The following is a 15,445-nucleotide window of genomic DNA, read 5'->3' as shown; positions in this document are numbered from 1 at the left end:
TGATATCGCAGCGTGCGCATCTGCAGTAGTCACACTGCAAGATATGCAATGTTGATTCTGAAATATAGTTAACCAGGAGCCACAGAACACGATTTGTAGTTTCCATGTGAATGAGCGTTTAAAAAGAGTTTAGAACATTTGAGCACAAAAATAATGATGTTTGGAGGTGTAACAAAGATTTATTTTATTAAATTATTTATACAAAATTGATATTTTCTTACTCTGATTTTCTTACTCTGAATTTTTTGTCTTGTTTCTAGTCCAAATATCAACATTCCAAAGCGAAAACAAGATTTTACATACCACATTGGCAGATAATTTTGCTTGTTTAAAGAAAAAAAAACTAAATTTCTTCTGAAGGTAAAAACAAAACAATATTTTCACTTGACCTAAGAATGTGTAGATATTTGGACTAGAAACAGAACAAAGCAAGAAGAAAAGCATTATTTTTTGCATTGTGGTTATTCCATTTTTTACCCAATTACTCCCCAAAAAAACATCAAACAGAGCTATTCAAATTGCAATATTTAAATCGCAGAAAAATAAACTATCGCAATATCCAATTTTTCCAATATCGTGCAGCCCCACTCCATATTGTTTTTATTTAATCAATTTGTTTAAAGATTTTGTATTTGGAGGGCTCCATCATGCACTCAACCAAACCCTTTCCAAAGCACAGCTCGGCCTATCCAGCGCCACCAAAACAGAGCAGATAAATATAATGGAATAGGATGACAACATGCAAAAAAAAAAACAAAGGGCTTAAAACAGGTGACAAAAAACCTAATCGTGCAACGTAACTGAATTGTGCAGCAAAACAAAAACCATGCAAGCAAACGCCACAACAGGCTGATGTACTCACTGTATCCTCGTTCCTGTATGGGTTGAGTTTGTTGTATACTGCTTCAATTACACTCCGCCTAGAGGACAAAGACAGACATGTATTAGATTATGGAAAGAAACATAGACTCTGCTGCAAAACCAAAAATATCTAATCCAAACTGAAATAAATCTTAAAATGTGTGATCTGGTGAAGATCCGAGCTTGTTAACAACAATTCTGCTACAAATTAGTATCATGTCAAATGAATGCAGAATTTTTAAAATTTCCCCCAAAAAATCTGCTGTTTCCACAAAAATCTGCTTAACAGTAATACAGTAAAAATGCTAAAATAGTTCTTCATCAGCAAATCAAAACTACTGTATTAGGATGACATTCACTACAGACATAAATGTTTGAAATGTTTCTTAGGGGTGCACTGATATGAATTTTTTGGCCGATATCGATAACTCTTCAGATTTGGAGGCTGATAGCAGAAATAAATAGGCTGATAAATATAAATATTTCAAAATGATATATTTTCATACAGTGAAAAACTGATTTTACTTTAAAAACTTAATAAAAGATTGAACCGCTCTTATGAACTGAATAGTCTTTACTCAAAGCAATTTTTTTAAATAAATTTGTTTATTTGCTATAATTTCAAAATTGCAAGGTGATTATATAGACCAATATTCATGGTTTCACATAAATCAGCATACAAAAATTTATTATTTATTTTCTTTGCATAGCTAATTAACATGCTACTTGACTGTTGCATAAAAATAATGTTAAATAACAACATGGGATTTTATTAACAAGCAAGTTAATATATTTTAAATAAAATGAAAATGAAAGAGCTAAAACCAGCTCAAATATTCTTGAATATGTGTTTCAGCAATGTACATATGAACAAATATGTCCAAAAAAGCATTTTTAAGGTGTTTTGACAGTTCAGAGCCACGGCTGCCAAGGCCAAGGCTGTCTGATCAGAAATATTTTCCCAGACACATTTAGCTGCTAGAAGTTAGTCAGATAACGATTATATGTTATATGTTATACAACTTAATGCCAACTGTGTAAATAATTATCGATTAGATGCTTATGATAAGCCGTTGTTTGTTTACCTTGAAGCTTTGCGTGTGCCCGTGAAACAGCCCATGAGCGCCAGCACACAGACACATATCATCTACATCTCGACATGCAAAAGTGTTTCTCTATACGTTTTCATCGGAGTTGTTCACAATACTCATCCATCCACAGAGTTTGTAATGTAGTCAAATTTTTAAAAATACAAGCGCAGCCATTTAGAGCTCATTTCTGGTTAATGATGTCAGAATTTACAGGTATTTTGGAATGGATGTGTGAATGGTCTTATCCGGGAAAATTCCGTAACGTCCTTGCCTGTGTGAACAGCGCTTTTTTTAATTTATCGGTAAAGACGTTCTGGAAAATTTCCGGATATTTACCGGTATCACTGTGTGAAAGGGGCTTATGTCTGTACTAGGGGTGTCACGATTCTCCAAATTCTCGATTCGATTACATTTTCGATTCTTAAGTCACGATTCGATTCGATTTTCGATTATGAATAATTAATTAATTAATAACAAATTAATTATTTGTAGCCTACAGTTTAAACTACCTGACCTGTATGGTCTTTGTTTTACCCATAAACAAATCATACATTAAATGAATAAAGGCAAGTTAAACACATAAATACCACCTGTCAATCACTTTTTTCTTGTCAATAGGCAGTGATCTGTGTCGTTATTATGGCGTCGGTAAAAAAAGGTGCACAACCAACAAGAACCAGCCAACAGTATCTGAGGTGTTTGCTAAAATGACTAAGTACTAGTGTGAAAGTAAAAGATTGAAGCAGTCTTAACTAGGTTAATTAGGTTAACCAGGCAGGCTTGGGTAATTAGGCAAGTTATTGTATAACGATGGTTTGTTCTGGAGACAGTCTGAAAAACAATTAGCTTAAGGGGCTAATAAATTTGACCTTAAAATGGTTCATAAAAAATTAAGAACTGCTTTTATTCTAACCAAAATAAAACAAATAAGACTTTGTTCAGAGGAAAAAATATTATCAGACATACTATCAACATTTCCTTGCTCTGTTAAACATCATTTAGGAAATATTTTAAAAAGAAAAAAACAACAAGGGGGGGGCTAATAATTCTGACTTCCACTGTGTGTATATATATATATATATATATATATATATATATATATATATATATATATATATATATATATATATATATATATTTACAGTAATTTTTTAAATGTTTTTAAGAAAACATTTTCATCAAGGCTACATTTATTAAATGTAAAAGATGTTAAATTGTTAAATATTTATCAAAATTTTAAATAACTACTTTGTTATTGTATGTAGTTTAAAAGAAAATTATTGCTCCAGACATTATTGCTTTTGTTACTATTACCATTAATAAATATAATAATAATTAATATTAGTGATTTCTGAAGGATCATGTGACTGGAGTAATAAAGCTGAAATTTCATCTTTATAATCACTGGAATAAATGAATAAATTAAATGATAAACTACTTTTGAACAGTTATTTTATAGTGCAACATTTCATAATTTGTATTTATGATGAAATAATTGCAGCCTTGGTGAGCAGAAGAAGCTTAGTTTAACATATTTAACAATCATACTGACCCCAAACTTTAGAGCACTTGTGTATAGAATATTTTTGAAGCAAAAATGTGCACTTTAATTTTAACAACCCACAAGCATCGTCACCGAATATAAAGCAGAGGTCAGACTTTCTCATATATACAAAGCCTCATTTCAATTTTCAGGTTTTGTAAAAATCGACCTATTGAATTAATCAATCTATTAAAGAACCGTTGGCTAGAGTTCTGCATTATAGGCTTAAATTATAGAGAGACATAGCAGATGAACCGAGACTGCATCAGATCAATGTAACTCTTTCTTTCAAGCTGTTAGTGCGGAAATGAACAAAACAACAGGCCTAATACAATATATTATACAATTAAAATATGGAAAAATTAACAGATTGTAATTTCGGTCAATTTTCCTGACGGATAAACCGAGATCAGGCTGGATAAACAGCTCTCGGTAATATTTCAGCATGCTTTCACTTTCGCATTTACCGGTAAGAATGACATCTCGCCCTGCTCATCATTCTCTCTTCATATAGCCGTATATATGGCTATTACACGATCATAATACACTGTGATATAGCCTGGGTTGTTAGTTTGTTGCATTGTTTTGTTTTCTCACTACAATCGATCCGCTCAGTAGGGCAGAGACCGTCTCATTCAGGTGATCTTGGACTGATTGATTTGGCGCGGATGCGAGCACAACTGCTGGATTTATGCCAAACAAACTAACGGGGGAACGAGACAGATTCCGAAACAAACATCTATGTGTGAAAGCACCGTAAGATTGTATTTGCACTAGAGACGCGCGGATGGGCTATTATTTCATCCGCAACCGCCTGACAAAATTCATCATCCGTCCGCCATCCATCCGCAGTAACATTTTTGACCAATTTTTAAAACCGCACCCGCCCGCCATCTGCTGATTGGGCTCTTTATTTGAATGGCTTATTCCTTTTTATTATTAAATGAATGTTTCTTTATTGATCATTATATAATAATGACTTTAATGTAGACATGCAGTTAATCCAAACGTGCAAGTCATTAATTGACGACGCTTTGAAGTGACGGTAAAGATACAAGGACGTGTCTTTTCACTTGATTCGATTCCTCGGTCCTTGAGTCTTTTCCTTAAGTCTTCCCTCATAACGTTATCCCGGTGGGGTGGAAACACGAGGAAAGAAAGCAAGGAAAGGAAACGAGGATGCACAAATAAGAAATGAGAAGCACCCGAGCTCTCAGAATATCAGCAGTGAACTCCGTCTCCAATCGGCGCACAGGGAAAAAAATAAATAAATAGCCTAAATTAAACGCACTGTACTATACAACTTTTTTTATTGTAGCCTAATAGAAAACGCATTGACACATTTCAACATGCTGCTATTTAGCCAACTACTAAATGCCTATTTCACTTTATTTTTTAGTAAATAGATAGAATAATAAGTCATTTACATTATAGCCTAATAATGTTTACATTTGTAGTTGTCCATAGCAACCCCAAAAACGTACCTGCTTGCCTTGCACATCTAATTAATGGGCACAGTTTTTCGACTATTTTTTATTTTTTATTTTTTGCTGTGGATGTTATTGAGCTTGTAGAAATCGGAAACAACACAGTTCTGTGACACAGATGAACCTTTATTGATATCTCTATCAGATAATACCTATTTTATATGCCAAAAGAAACAACAGGCAGTAAAAAAATATTAACATAAATATCTTAATGTAGGCATAGGCTACAGTCGCATGCTTTGGCAAACAGTTGAAATTTTTTTTAATAAAAACGTCATATCGTGCCTAAGCCTTGTAGGCTCAGTCACCCCCACAATTAGAAATTAAATTAGAAAAATAGATATGCCATCCCTCTTTGAGCGAACATAAAGTCTGACCAGGCTAAAGTGCATGTATGACAAGTGCCCCAATAACCCATGGACTTAGGATCATCCCCATTCCCCTCAAACTTGAAGCATAATGAAATACTACGCCATTAAAGTTGCTACAAAGAAATTCTGGCAAAATAACCTTATAGCCTCGGAACGTAAAAGCGAGGCCAACATGTCTGGAATAGAATAGGCTAAACCAATATGAACGTAAAATTATCAGCTGACAACTCAAAAGTTTATATTGAACATATGTGTAGCCTAAATAACATAGACTAATTGGTTTAATATGCCTGACCTTAGGTCTAGTTTGATTTTTTCTTGGCACAATGCAGGAATAAAATAGCATCTGTGTCAGGATTCAGACGGGAGCGCCTGCATAGCCACTATAATGCGCCCTGCTGCACTGAAGGAGCGCTCGCTCGCAGCACTTGTTGCTGAAATGCATAGAATTCTCTTGGAAAGGTGCTGTAGTCGTGGGAATGACTGGCCTAATTTCTCCAAAAAGGAAAGTAGATTTTCCTCTATACGGAATCAGTCTATACGGAAGTTTGTAGAGGAACACTTCTGTACACTTCATCCAGAATTAGTGTATTCGATTCCTCCTCCCATTCTGTGAAGTCAGTCCTAGGCTTTTTCGTTGGTGCGCCAGCTATGCCTATATAAACAGTTCAACCGCCCGCCACCCGCCCGAATTTAATTAAAATATTATTTTTTCGTAACGGCATCCGCCCGATCCGCGGTTTATCCGCAAAGTCCGCGGCTATAACCGCAAACCGCGCATCTCTAATTTGCACACAATTGACATACAGTCGCAGCACGCAGCTCTGGCTCAATCTGTCAGTCAACAAGGCAGCCATGTACTCTGGCCTGAGCGTCTCGCACGCTGGCTCCGGGCTATCGGGCAGTCCTTATTATTATTATTAAGCTGACGTGACATGGGGGCGTGGCAGCATCGACGATTCTATTTTTTGATTCGATAATCGAAATAGAGCATAAATTTCGATCGATTTTCGATTAAAATTGAAATCGTGACACCCTTAGTCTGTACACAGACAGCTGAAGGATTACATGCAGTTGTTCACTGAATTCTTCTTTAATTTTAGGGTGCTTTCACATCTAGACTTTTGTTTCGGAACCGGTCTCTTTTGCCCAGTTAGCGCGGTTTGTTTGGCATATGTGAATCCAGCAAAAAAAGAGCTATGTATAAGAAAGTCTTACATCTGATTTAAACTTGGTGACGATGTCTGTGGGTGTCACCATTCAAATTTAAAGCTCAGCTTATAATGTCTTCTTGCTCATTGCCATAAGTTAAAATAAGGACGTTGCTTAAGGCTTGCGTTTCCATTACCAAGGGTACCCTTTTGTAGGGCGTGGTGTAGGACAGAAAATTTCAGTCGCATCATTCTCGCTCGAGGAAATTTCTACAATAAAGCTGCACCGGTCGCTCAAATATCATATGAAAAGCACTTCTCACAAAACAGATGCTTTACACACAAATACTTGTGTATTAAAACAAGGCAGTTTGTTCATGTTTGCTGAAGAAATAACGTGCTCCCTTTTTTACCTGCTTTTTTTTCTGCGCTTCACTCTCGCGTTTGTCCTTTTCTTTCTGAATGTGTCAATCTCGCGTTTGTCAGCTTCTCACAGGATTGGGTTTCCAAAGCTTGTCAATAATCAAGCGTACGTTATTATTATCAGCTCAAGAAGTCTGTTATTTCATATTTAGAAGCGCGGCGAGCACAAGCAAGAAAGCGAAACTGCTAGCGCTACAGACTGGCTTGTTAAAAACTACGAGGCACAGGGTAGATTCTGCTCTACTCCATGGCTGTGTGGCTGTTCATCAAGACAACGACAAGGTTTGTTTGAGCCCAAATCGACCATGGCTCGATATTATATGAGAATATAATTCCGATGTAATCTCTCGCTGTGTATTTCAAACATGGTGGGCCCTTTGTTTACATTCTGGCTTGTTGCGTAAGCGAATGACGTATCTCTGTAAACCAATAGCATTTAGCTGCGCGTCTAGCTCCTCCTTTTGGTACCCTTTCGTATTTGGGACCCTTTTGAAAGGGTGCCAAAAAAGTGGTACGGTACGGTTTGATTAGGTACGTGTTTTGACAATGGAAAAGGCCATAAAAGCGTACCGAACCGTACCGTACCGTACCACTCAGTGGAAATGGGCCATTAGTGTTTCTTGGAAACAATAGGTGTGCGTATATGCAAAACTTGCAGAATCAGCAAATTAAAAAAAAAACATGTTTGTAACTGTATGAACATCACATCTCAATACCAAATGTAACCGGAACTTATTGATCTAAAACTTGTGAATTGACATGAGAATCACTCCTGAGAATTACTCACTAATGGTTTGCTAAAGTCTTGCATGGACAGATCGCCGGGGTTTGGGTAAGTATGGTACTCACTTGCTGGCCAGTTCTCCTCCAGGGGGTAGGTTTGGGATGCTCTCAGATGCTAACGTGCGCATCACATGTACCAGGTCGGGCACACCTTCGTCTCCCTGCCTCTTCAGGATCTCTGTTATAACAACAACTTTGATCAAGCATGATCCAGATGAACAGCTGATTAATTAATGACAGTAGATTGAGCTCAAACCTTCTACTCGGCTCTCTAGGTATTTATCAAGCTCAGCTTCCCTTTTAACAGCTTCAGGGGAAACCTTCGGTGCACTGACGAAACACACCAGCACAACACTCATGTTGTCACGACTTCCCTGTTAATACACAGAAGAAGGGAGAGGTTCAATAAAATTTCAATTGAGTCAATAATTTAAACCAATTGGAAACACTGAGGAAAGATAGAAGCTAAAATTTAACTTGAAGACTAAGTTGTTATGAAGATAAGATATTCTTTACTATAGAATTAGGTTTCACTATTCTTGTAATTAGGGATGCACAATATATCTGCGGCCATATAGATATCAGCCAATATATGCTACTGTTATTAGCCCAATATTAAAATTAGGCCGATATCTTTAAGCCAATAGATTACATAATTGTACTGCCTTTGTCATGCAATGCGTGGGTCAAACTTGTTTAGACTTGTCCGGTTCACTATAAGCTTTTCTCACATTGTTTATTCCATCAAAGTCTGTGGTATTGCTGTTCGTTATTAACTCAGTAAGTAACCATATTCCTTATCCTTGTAGATATGTTTGATAGAGAGTCGTTGTGTATTTTAGTTTAAATAGCTTCAGAAAAAATATTACATTTGTATAAATGAAAGATAACTTTGTGTACGCACGAGAAAATCTTGCAGGTGTGTGGTAATAAAAATGTCAAATGACCCAGCGACTAACAATTGTGCATTACTGTACACATTTTTACAAGAACATTTGAGCTGGTTTTAATTCTAAGTTCTTTTATTTTCATTTTCATTTTATTTACAACATATTTATTTTTCTTGTTTGTTAATTAAATCACATTTTGTTATTCAACTTATTATTTTTATGCAACAATTAATTTGCATGTTAATTTGCTATGAACAAAAGAAAATAATTTATTTTTGGCATGCTGATTTATGTGAAATTGTGAATATAGATCTATAGAATCACCATGCCATTTTAAATATTGTTTTTTTTTTTTGCTTTGAGTAGGTTGTTCTAAGATCAGTTCAAACTTTTAGGAAGTTTTAAATGAAATCAGTTTTTCATTGTAAAAAAATATAAAATTTTGAAATATTTATCAGCCTATATATCGGTTATCCGCCTCCAAATCTAAAACGTTATCGGTTATCGATATCTTCCCAAAAATCGGTGCATCCCTACTTGAAAACACTTCAAAATGCTGGCATAGTTCAATAAATGTTTTTTTAAAAAAAACACAAACGCTTGGGTTAATGTGGTTTCAAACAAACAGGAGACATTTATCTGATCAAAAAAATATTAAATAATCAGAAATATGGTCAAAACTGATCACTTTTAATATTAAAAATGTCACAAATAAATTCTGTCCCATGATTGGAAAGACTCAAAAAATGTGTACATTGATTTTAATATGCTTATTGCATGGCCAATTTATTATTATTTTAATTAATGTTGTGGAAAACTTGATTATTTTCATACATTCTTGCTAAAAACCTATTTATTCTATATTTAACCTTGTTTTCTAATAATAATAATAATAATAATAACAATAATAATAAAAAGCGTACTCACCTTGTACAAGCAGGTATCTACAATCTCATTGCAGACCCTCTCCAGATCGTCTGTCACCTCAAGTCGTGAACGAACAAAATCACACAACTCCTCGTTGGCCATCACATCCCAGATCCCATCACAAGCAAGAACAATAAACTCGTCCTCCGCCTCTGACCGCTCGATAGCACAGACCTCGGGCTCTGGTGACACCAGCTGCTCCGTGGGACCCTTACCATGCACACACTTATAGTCAAAGTCCCCCAGAGCCCTGGACACCGCCAGAGACCCATTGACACGTTGGATCATCACAGACCCTCCAGCGTTCTGGATCCTTTCCTTCTCGAGAGGGTTGCTGGGTTTGTGGTCCTGTGTGAAGAAGTGCACCGCCCCTCCGCGACTCAGCAACCCGCGCGAATCTCCGCAGTTGATAAAGTAGATATGGCGAGGTGAAATCATCACTCCGACAGCTGTCGAGCCGCTGCGGTCAGCTCCACCATGCTTCTTTTCCGAAATCTGTCGCATGTGATCGTCGATCTGAAGGAAACCAGTGCGAATTCCCGACTTCACGCTGTCCACACTGGGCTCCACAGCTGGTCCCCCTCCTCCGCCTCCACCCTGGAAGTCAGGGTTGCTGGTGATGTGCTCCAGAAGGTGCTCGCAGCAGTAACGTGCCACCTGTGATCCCGCGTGACCATCATAAACGGCAAAGAACGACCAGAGGTCCAGACTGTTGGGCAGGCCGATGACAGCGGTGTGCGCATCTTCCATCTCAACACGCCAGCCCTGCATGCTGCTCAGGCCGTAGCGAAGACTGTTCCCATCCCCATGAGCGTTATGTTTCTCCATCTTTGGCTTATCCAGAAATGCACCCATGTCTGCTGCTTAAAAATCTAGAACAGAAAAGTTCAAGAAATATGAGTAACAGCAGAACAATGTCAACTCTTTATAGGGCTATGCAGCAGTCTGACATCAATATACACGTTCTTGGTTAAAAATAATGACATAAATAAACTGACATTTTGCTGAATGTGTTTTTGTGCTGATACCAAGGCTGGTTTGGAGAAGTTGTGCATAAATATCACTAAAAACCACCAGTCAGTGGCAATAAGTTCTTGTCTTAATGGATACTTTTAATTATGCATTCAAGTGATTCATTCAAACATGCAGATTTATTCACAATGAAACAAGTTGAGCGTTTTTATCAATGGATGATTGAATCAGTGACTGACTCTCTTGATTTATTTAAGAAACAAAACACCAATGTGATTCATTTAGAAACAAAACACCACTGTTTCTCTGAAATACATAAAAGCTCTGCTCTCGATTTGTTTGGAACCATCTCTATTCCCACAAAAAAAGAGAATGTTTCCAACTGCAATTGTGCTCACTCTGTGATACTTAGCAAAGCTAAACTATTGCTTGTGTGATACTACTTAAGTAGATCATATATTTCTTGTGAATATTAAAAAACTAATACAGAGATTTTTTGCTTTGAGAAATATTCTAACTGCATTCCATTGAGGTCCAGCATGCTGTGAGTGCTTTTAAAAGTCAGTAGCATAACCAGAGTCAGCTTGCACATTGTTAAAACAATAAATACAATATAACTGTAGATAGTAAGCATCACCATTTGTGTACCAAGAGGACAGAATTAAAAGACTGCGTGATTCGCCCAAATAAAAACAACTCTGTGTACAATATCTAGTTGTCCAGTGATAATGCTGGATGGTGCTTATCTTTAAAAATAAAAAATATACCTCTACTAAAATAAACTGATATTTTTACTCATCATAACCTTTCAAGTTACATAATCTTTCATGCAATAACTGTTAAACATCAAACAACCTTGTTATTATTCCAGCAATACAGTTGTACAGAGTAGTTAACTTGCATATAAATGCACATAATAGAACAGGCCAATTTAAATGACAGTTTACTCTGAATTTATTTTATGTACTCACTCTCCGCTTGTTCCAAACCTTTATGATTTTTGTTACTGAATTAATACAAAACACAATATAATTTAGTTTTCTGTGATATGAGCACATCTTTCCCAGACGGCTTTGATAGCTCTGTTTGGAAAGAATATACCATTTTAGATTGATTGGGATAGTTCTGTATGGAATGCATCTCCATAAAATATAATAAACAATCTACAAGTGTACTTGGATGCAATAAAAAATGATACAAATGAAATAAACAGTGTTTTATCATTTTCTGAGGAGTCTAAGAATATTGTGGTGCAGTAATTGAAAAATAAAATGTCAAATAATACAGCACAGTCTTCCAAATGGTACAATTTCTTATGCCTGGATGCTTTAAAAAACCTCATAGTCACAGGCCTCAAAAACAAATGAAAATTTATAATTCAGACTCAACATTGCATCCTGCGATGTGTCTATTGCAAATTATCATATTGCGAAATCCATGCTGAAACAAAGTATGCAGCCCTAATATGTACAATAATATCAACTATAGATTTTGAAGTATACTGGTTTAAAAAAAATCAAGTATATTCTTTACATGCAACCACATGATGGTAAATATTTTTTAAAGTTGTTATAAAATGGAAAAGTAATAGATTTTCTAATATAGAGTGGAAGAGATAAAAATAAAAAATAAACCAGAATGGGAATTTGCTTGTAGATTGGATGGAGGAATCCGATTCTGAATCCAAGCATGCAGTTTATTGGAAGAAAGATGTAGGGTTTTGGTGGACTAAATCAGTGGTTTTCTTATTAAGTGGTTGTCGGGACCTTGGTGACTTTCTAAAAATCTCATATATTTTATTAAACTATTAAAATTATCATATTTTATCAATTATTATATTTTATTTGTGACCCCTAGGGTTATTGTGCTAGATTACCATCAGAGCAATATCGTTAGTTGCAGCAGATTGATTTTGCGGTACAATACTAAACTAACAATTTAATGGCACTCACATACATTACAAATAAAGGCCACGACTGAACAAGGAGGATGATCTCCTAGTGGTTCCAAGTCTCCAAATATAAACTAAGTCTTTTGCTATAAACATTGTGCTCACCATTCGCATTAAATGAGGTTAATATTAAATTAAACAAATGAATAATGATAATAAATATATATATATATATATATATCGTTGTAATACTGTTGCACTTTTTTGTGTTGCCAATATGCTTGTGTTCATATAGTTCCCACTGGTGTGTGCACCATTGTGTGCAATATTTGTATGCGTATAACCACCTCCAAACATAGTGGGGTCGGTGAGTCACTGGAGTTGTTATTTTAGGGGGTCATGGGCTGAAAAGTTTGAGAACCTCTGAACTAAATAGATAGAGAAATCAGACATACATCACTAGACAAAAGTTTATCATTACACAAGAAAGCCGAGTTAGAGCCGAGATTTCTATGTAAAAAGGGCATTTTTGTTTTTTCCTGATTTTAACAACTGGTTACATTAAATTTGAATGTAAATTGTAAATATTTTTTACTTTAAACACACACACGAAAGGTAACACACCCAGCACAATCCCTCTATTTATAATTCATGACGACTGAAACTACAAAAGTCTTGTCATGCCAGTGGCCACTTTAGAAATAAACCATGGCATGCCACCAGGAACAAGAAACAAGTGTAAACACACACACACCATCACAAAGGCAGGCGGACACACATTAAGCGGTTTTCCAGCCATGTATGGCTGTCAGCAAACACACCGCTAAGCACACTACACACTCGCATACTAAAAATAGATAAGTACAGATGCATTCTGACCATTGTTCACCGCTCACATCAATTACGACTTAGTCTAAACACAAAACCAGTGCCATTTACAAAACCCCAGCCTTGAACTATGTACGCGTTTGACTGATACACACTGTAAATATGATCTAGACTCAGATTAGGTTTACTACTAAAGTAAATTCATGGTTTACTGCGAGATATGATCAATCAATGTTCTTTGCCCTTAGCGTTGAACAGCAGTGAACTGAAATTCTGCCCGTGCAGACCTGCTGCACGTTCACGCGCCTGTATTCCGCATTACGTCATGGTGTCGCGAGCCTGTTAGCATGCTAGCTTCACGCTAACGTTGACGTTTGGGACCAATCGATTCGACCGAAATATTTAAACAACATGAAATATGTCAGCGCATGTAATCAGCACATATAATTGGCTATGTGCCCAACAAAAATAATTTTCAATATCTGAGCCAGGACAAAATAGCACGCTAAATGCTAATTGGAGGATCGTGTGAATCCGCGGGCTTGAGTTGCCAAACCTGCGGCCCTCAGCGCACCATGCGCAGGCCACACACGGCAGGTCAGACCGCTGAGCTCACACAACGCCAGCCTACTCCCTTAGCAAACATGCTAACAGGCTAGCTCTGTCATTCACACACAGGTATATTACAAGAGCACAAACACTTACCCCCTAAAAATCAGTCCTGGAGAGTTCGGTGGTGAAGGAGGTAAAAAAACAGATCAGAGAGAAGGACGAAAAGAAAGAGAGAGATATAAAGCGAGCGCGGCGGTGGTGAGAGAGAGACAGGCTGGCGGATTGTTTTGCTCTGCATTCAGTCAGTGAAACAGCGGATCACCCATATCTGTTTAAACCAGGGATGCATCATTCCCATTTATTCTACGTCCTGAATGTTGGTGGAAAATGAAAAGTGTTCGGGTTTGACCGCTGTTTTGGTCCGCTATGGTCGGGACCGAATCTCTGCACACCAGCAACAGCGCAGGACCCGGATGTGGATTCAGCAGGGCTGCGCACTTAAAAGAATGACATCATCATCATCATCCCTCCATCAACCTCATCCCTCCATCTGTACATCATTCTGTCTCGCACCTTCCTTCATGTACATAATTCTTTCACCACTGTCTCTAAATCATCTGTCCTGCGTTTTTTATTTGTCTATCACTGGTCATTTTTGAAAAACCCTAACATGTGTGAGGCTGAAAACAAGCTCTCAGTGCCAGGTAATAACAGAAACACTGTTATAAATGCATGATAATATGTTAGGTGAAAAGATGAACATATATTTCATGTGCTCTTGATAAGGTTTGAGCCCTAAATTAATAGTTTATTGCATTGCTTATATCATGTATCATTTTTCTTTTTTCTGTGGATGTCAATGGCTACTGGTGGTTTCCAACAGGTAACAGGTAAGGTGAGTACCGACATGGAACAACCTATATAAGGATATATGTGCATATATGAAACCTATATGCAGTATATATGCACATATATGATATATACAATGCATGCATATATATGCCACATAAAGGCAAAATTGAGGTACATATATATACACAGGTCATATAGGTCTCATCTATCGCTTCTTTATATCCACATATAAGCCCTGCATATAAAAGACATGTCTTATATAGCTCATATTTCACTTTGGCAACTGTCATACATGATGCCTAGCTCATATTTTCAAGGCATTAACTAAGAACTAACAAAAAATGCAAAAAAAATAATAATAATTATGTAAGTGTGAACACTTGAAATTTATATCACATGTAATTGTCATGTTATGAAATTTAACTATGGCAAATAAGTGAGAGCTCACACAGAAATAACCTATATAAACATATGTTTTAATATAGGTTTTAAATATATGTGACATATAAAATTATCTGTTTCCCTATATATGCACATATAATATAGGAAAATGGCAAATTTTATATATGTCACATATATTAAAAATCTAAATTATAACATATATGTTTATATAGATTATTTGAGGGTAAAAATATTTGTAAAAAATTTAAATGTTTCATTACTGCAATAAAACAACAAAGAATACATTTTTCTTTTTTGATAACATAAATATATTAAAATAAAGACAAAACATAACATGAATAAAACCTACCCATCTGTCTCTGTCTGTCTATCTATCTATCTATCTATCTATCTATCTATCTATCTATCTATCTATCTATCT

At 36.2% G+C, this 15,445-nt stretch overlaps 1 protein-coding gene across 4 annotated transcripts in view; it reads right to left on the bottom strand.

Moving 5' to 3' along the window:
* Positions 1–14,253, bottom strand: part of ppm1aa (protein phosphatase, Mg2+/Mn2+ dependent, 1Aa) — a 34,394-nt gene extending 20,141 nt beyond the window's left edge. For 3 of the 4 annotated variants that reach the window (XM_021480518.3, XM_005156774.6, XM_005156775.6), the window contains exons 1-5: positions 13,924–14,253; positions 9,528–10,399; positions 7,967–8,084; positions 7,777–7,888; positions 863–920 (exon numbers count right to left, since the gene is read on the bottom strand). In XM_021480518.3, the coding sequence (XP_021336193.1) occupies positions 863–920; positions 7,777–7,888; positions 7,967–8,084; positions 9,528–10,382 (1,143 nt within the window). In that variant the 5' untranslated portion in view covers positions 10,383–10,399; positions 13,924–14,253. 4 annotated transcript variants of the gene reach the window in all.
* Positions 14,254–15,445: the final 1,192 nt, after the last annotated feature.

This window comes from Danio rerio, chromosome 13 (assembly GCF_049306965.1).
Source record: "Danio rerio strain Tuebingen ecotype United States chromosome 13, GRCz12tu, whole genome shotgun sequence".
NCBI lineage: Eukaryota > Metazoa > Chordata > Actinopteri > Cypriniformes > Danionidae > Danio > Danio rerio.
Note: the sequence above shows the minus strand (reverse complement) of the source record. Positions and strands in the feature narration are given on the sequence as shown.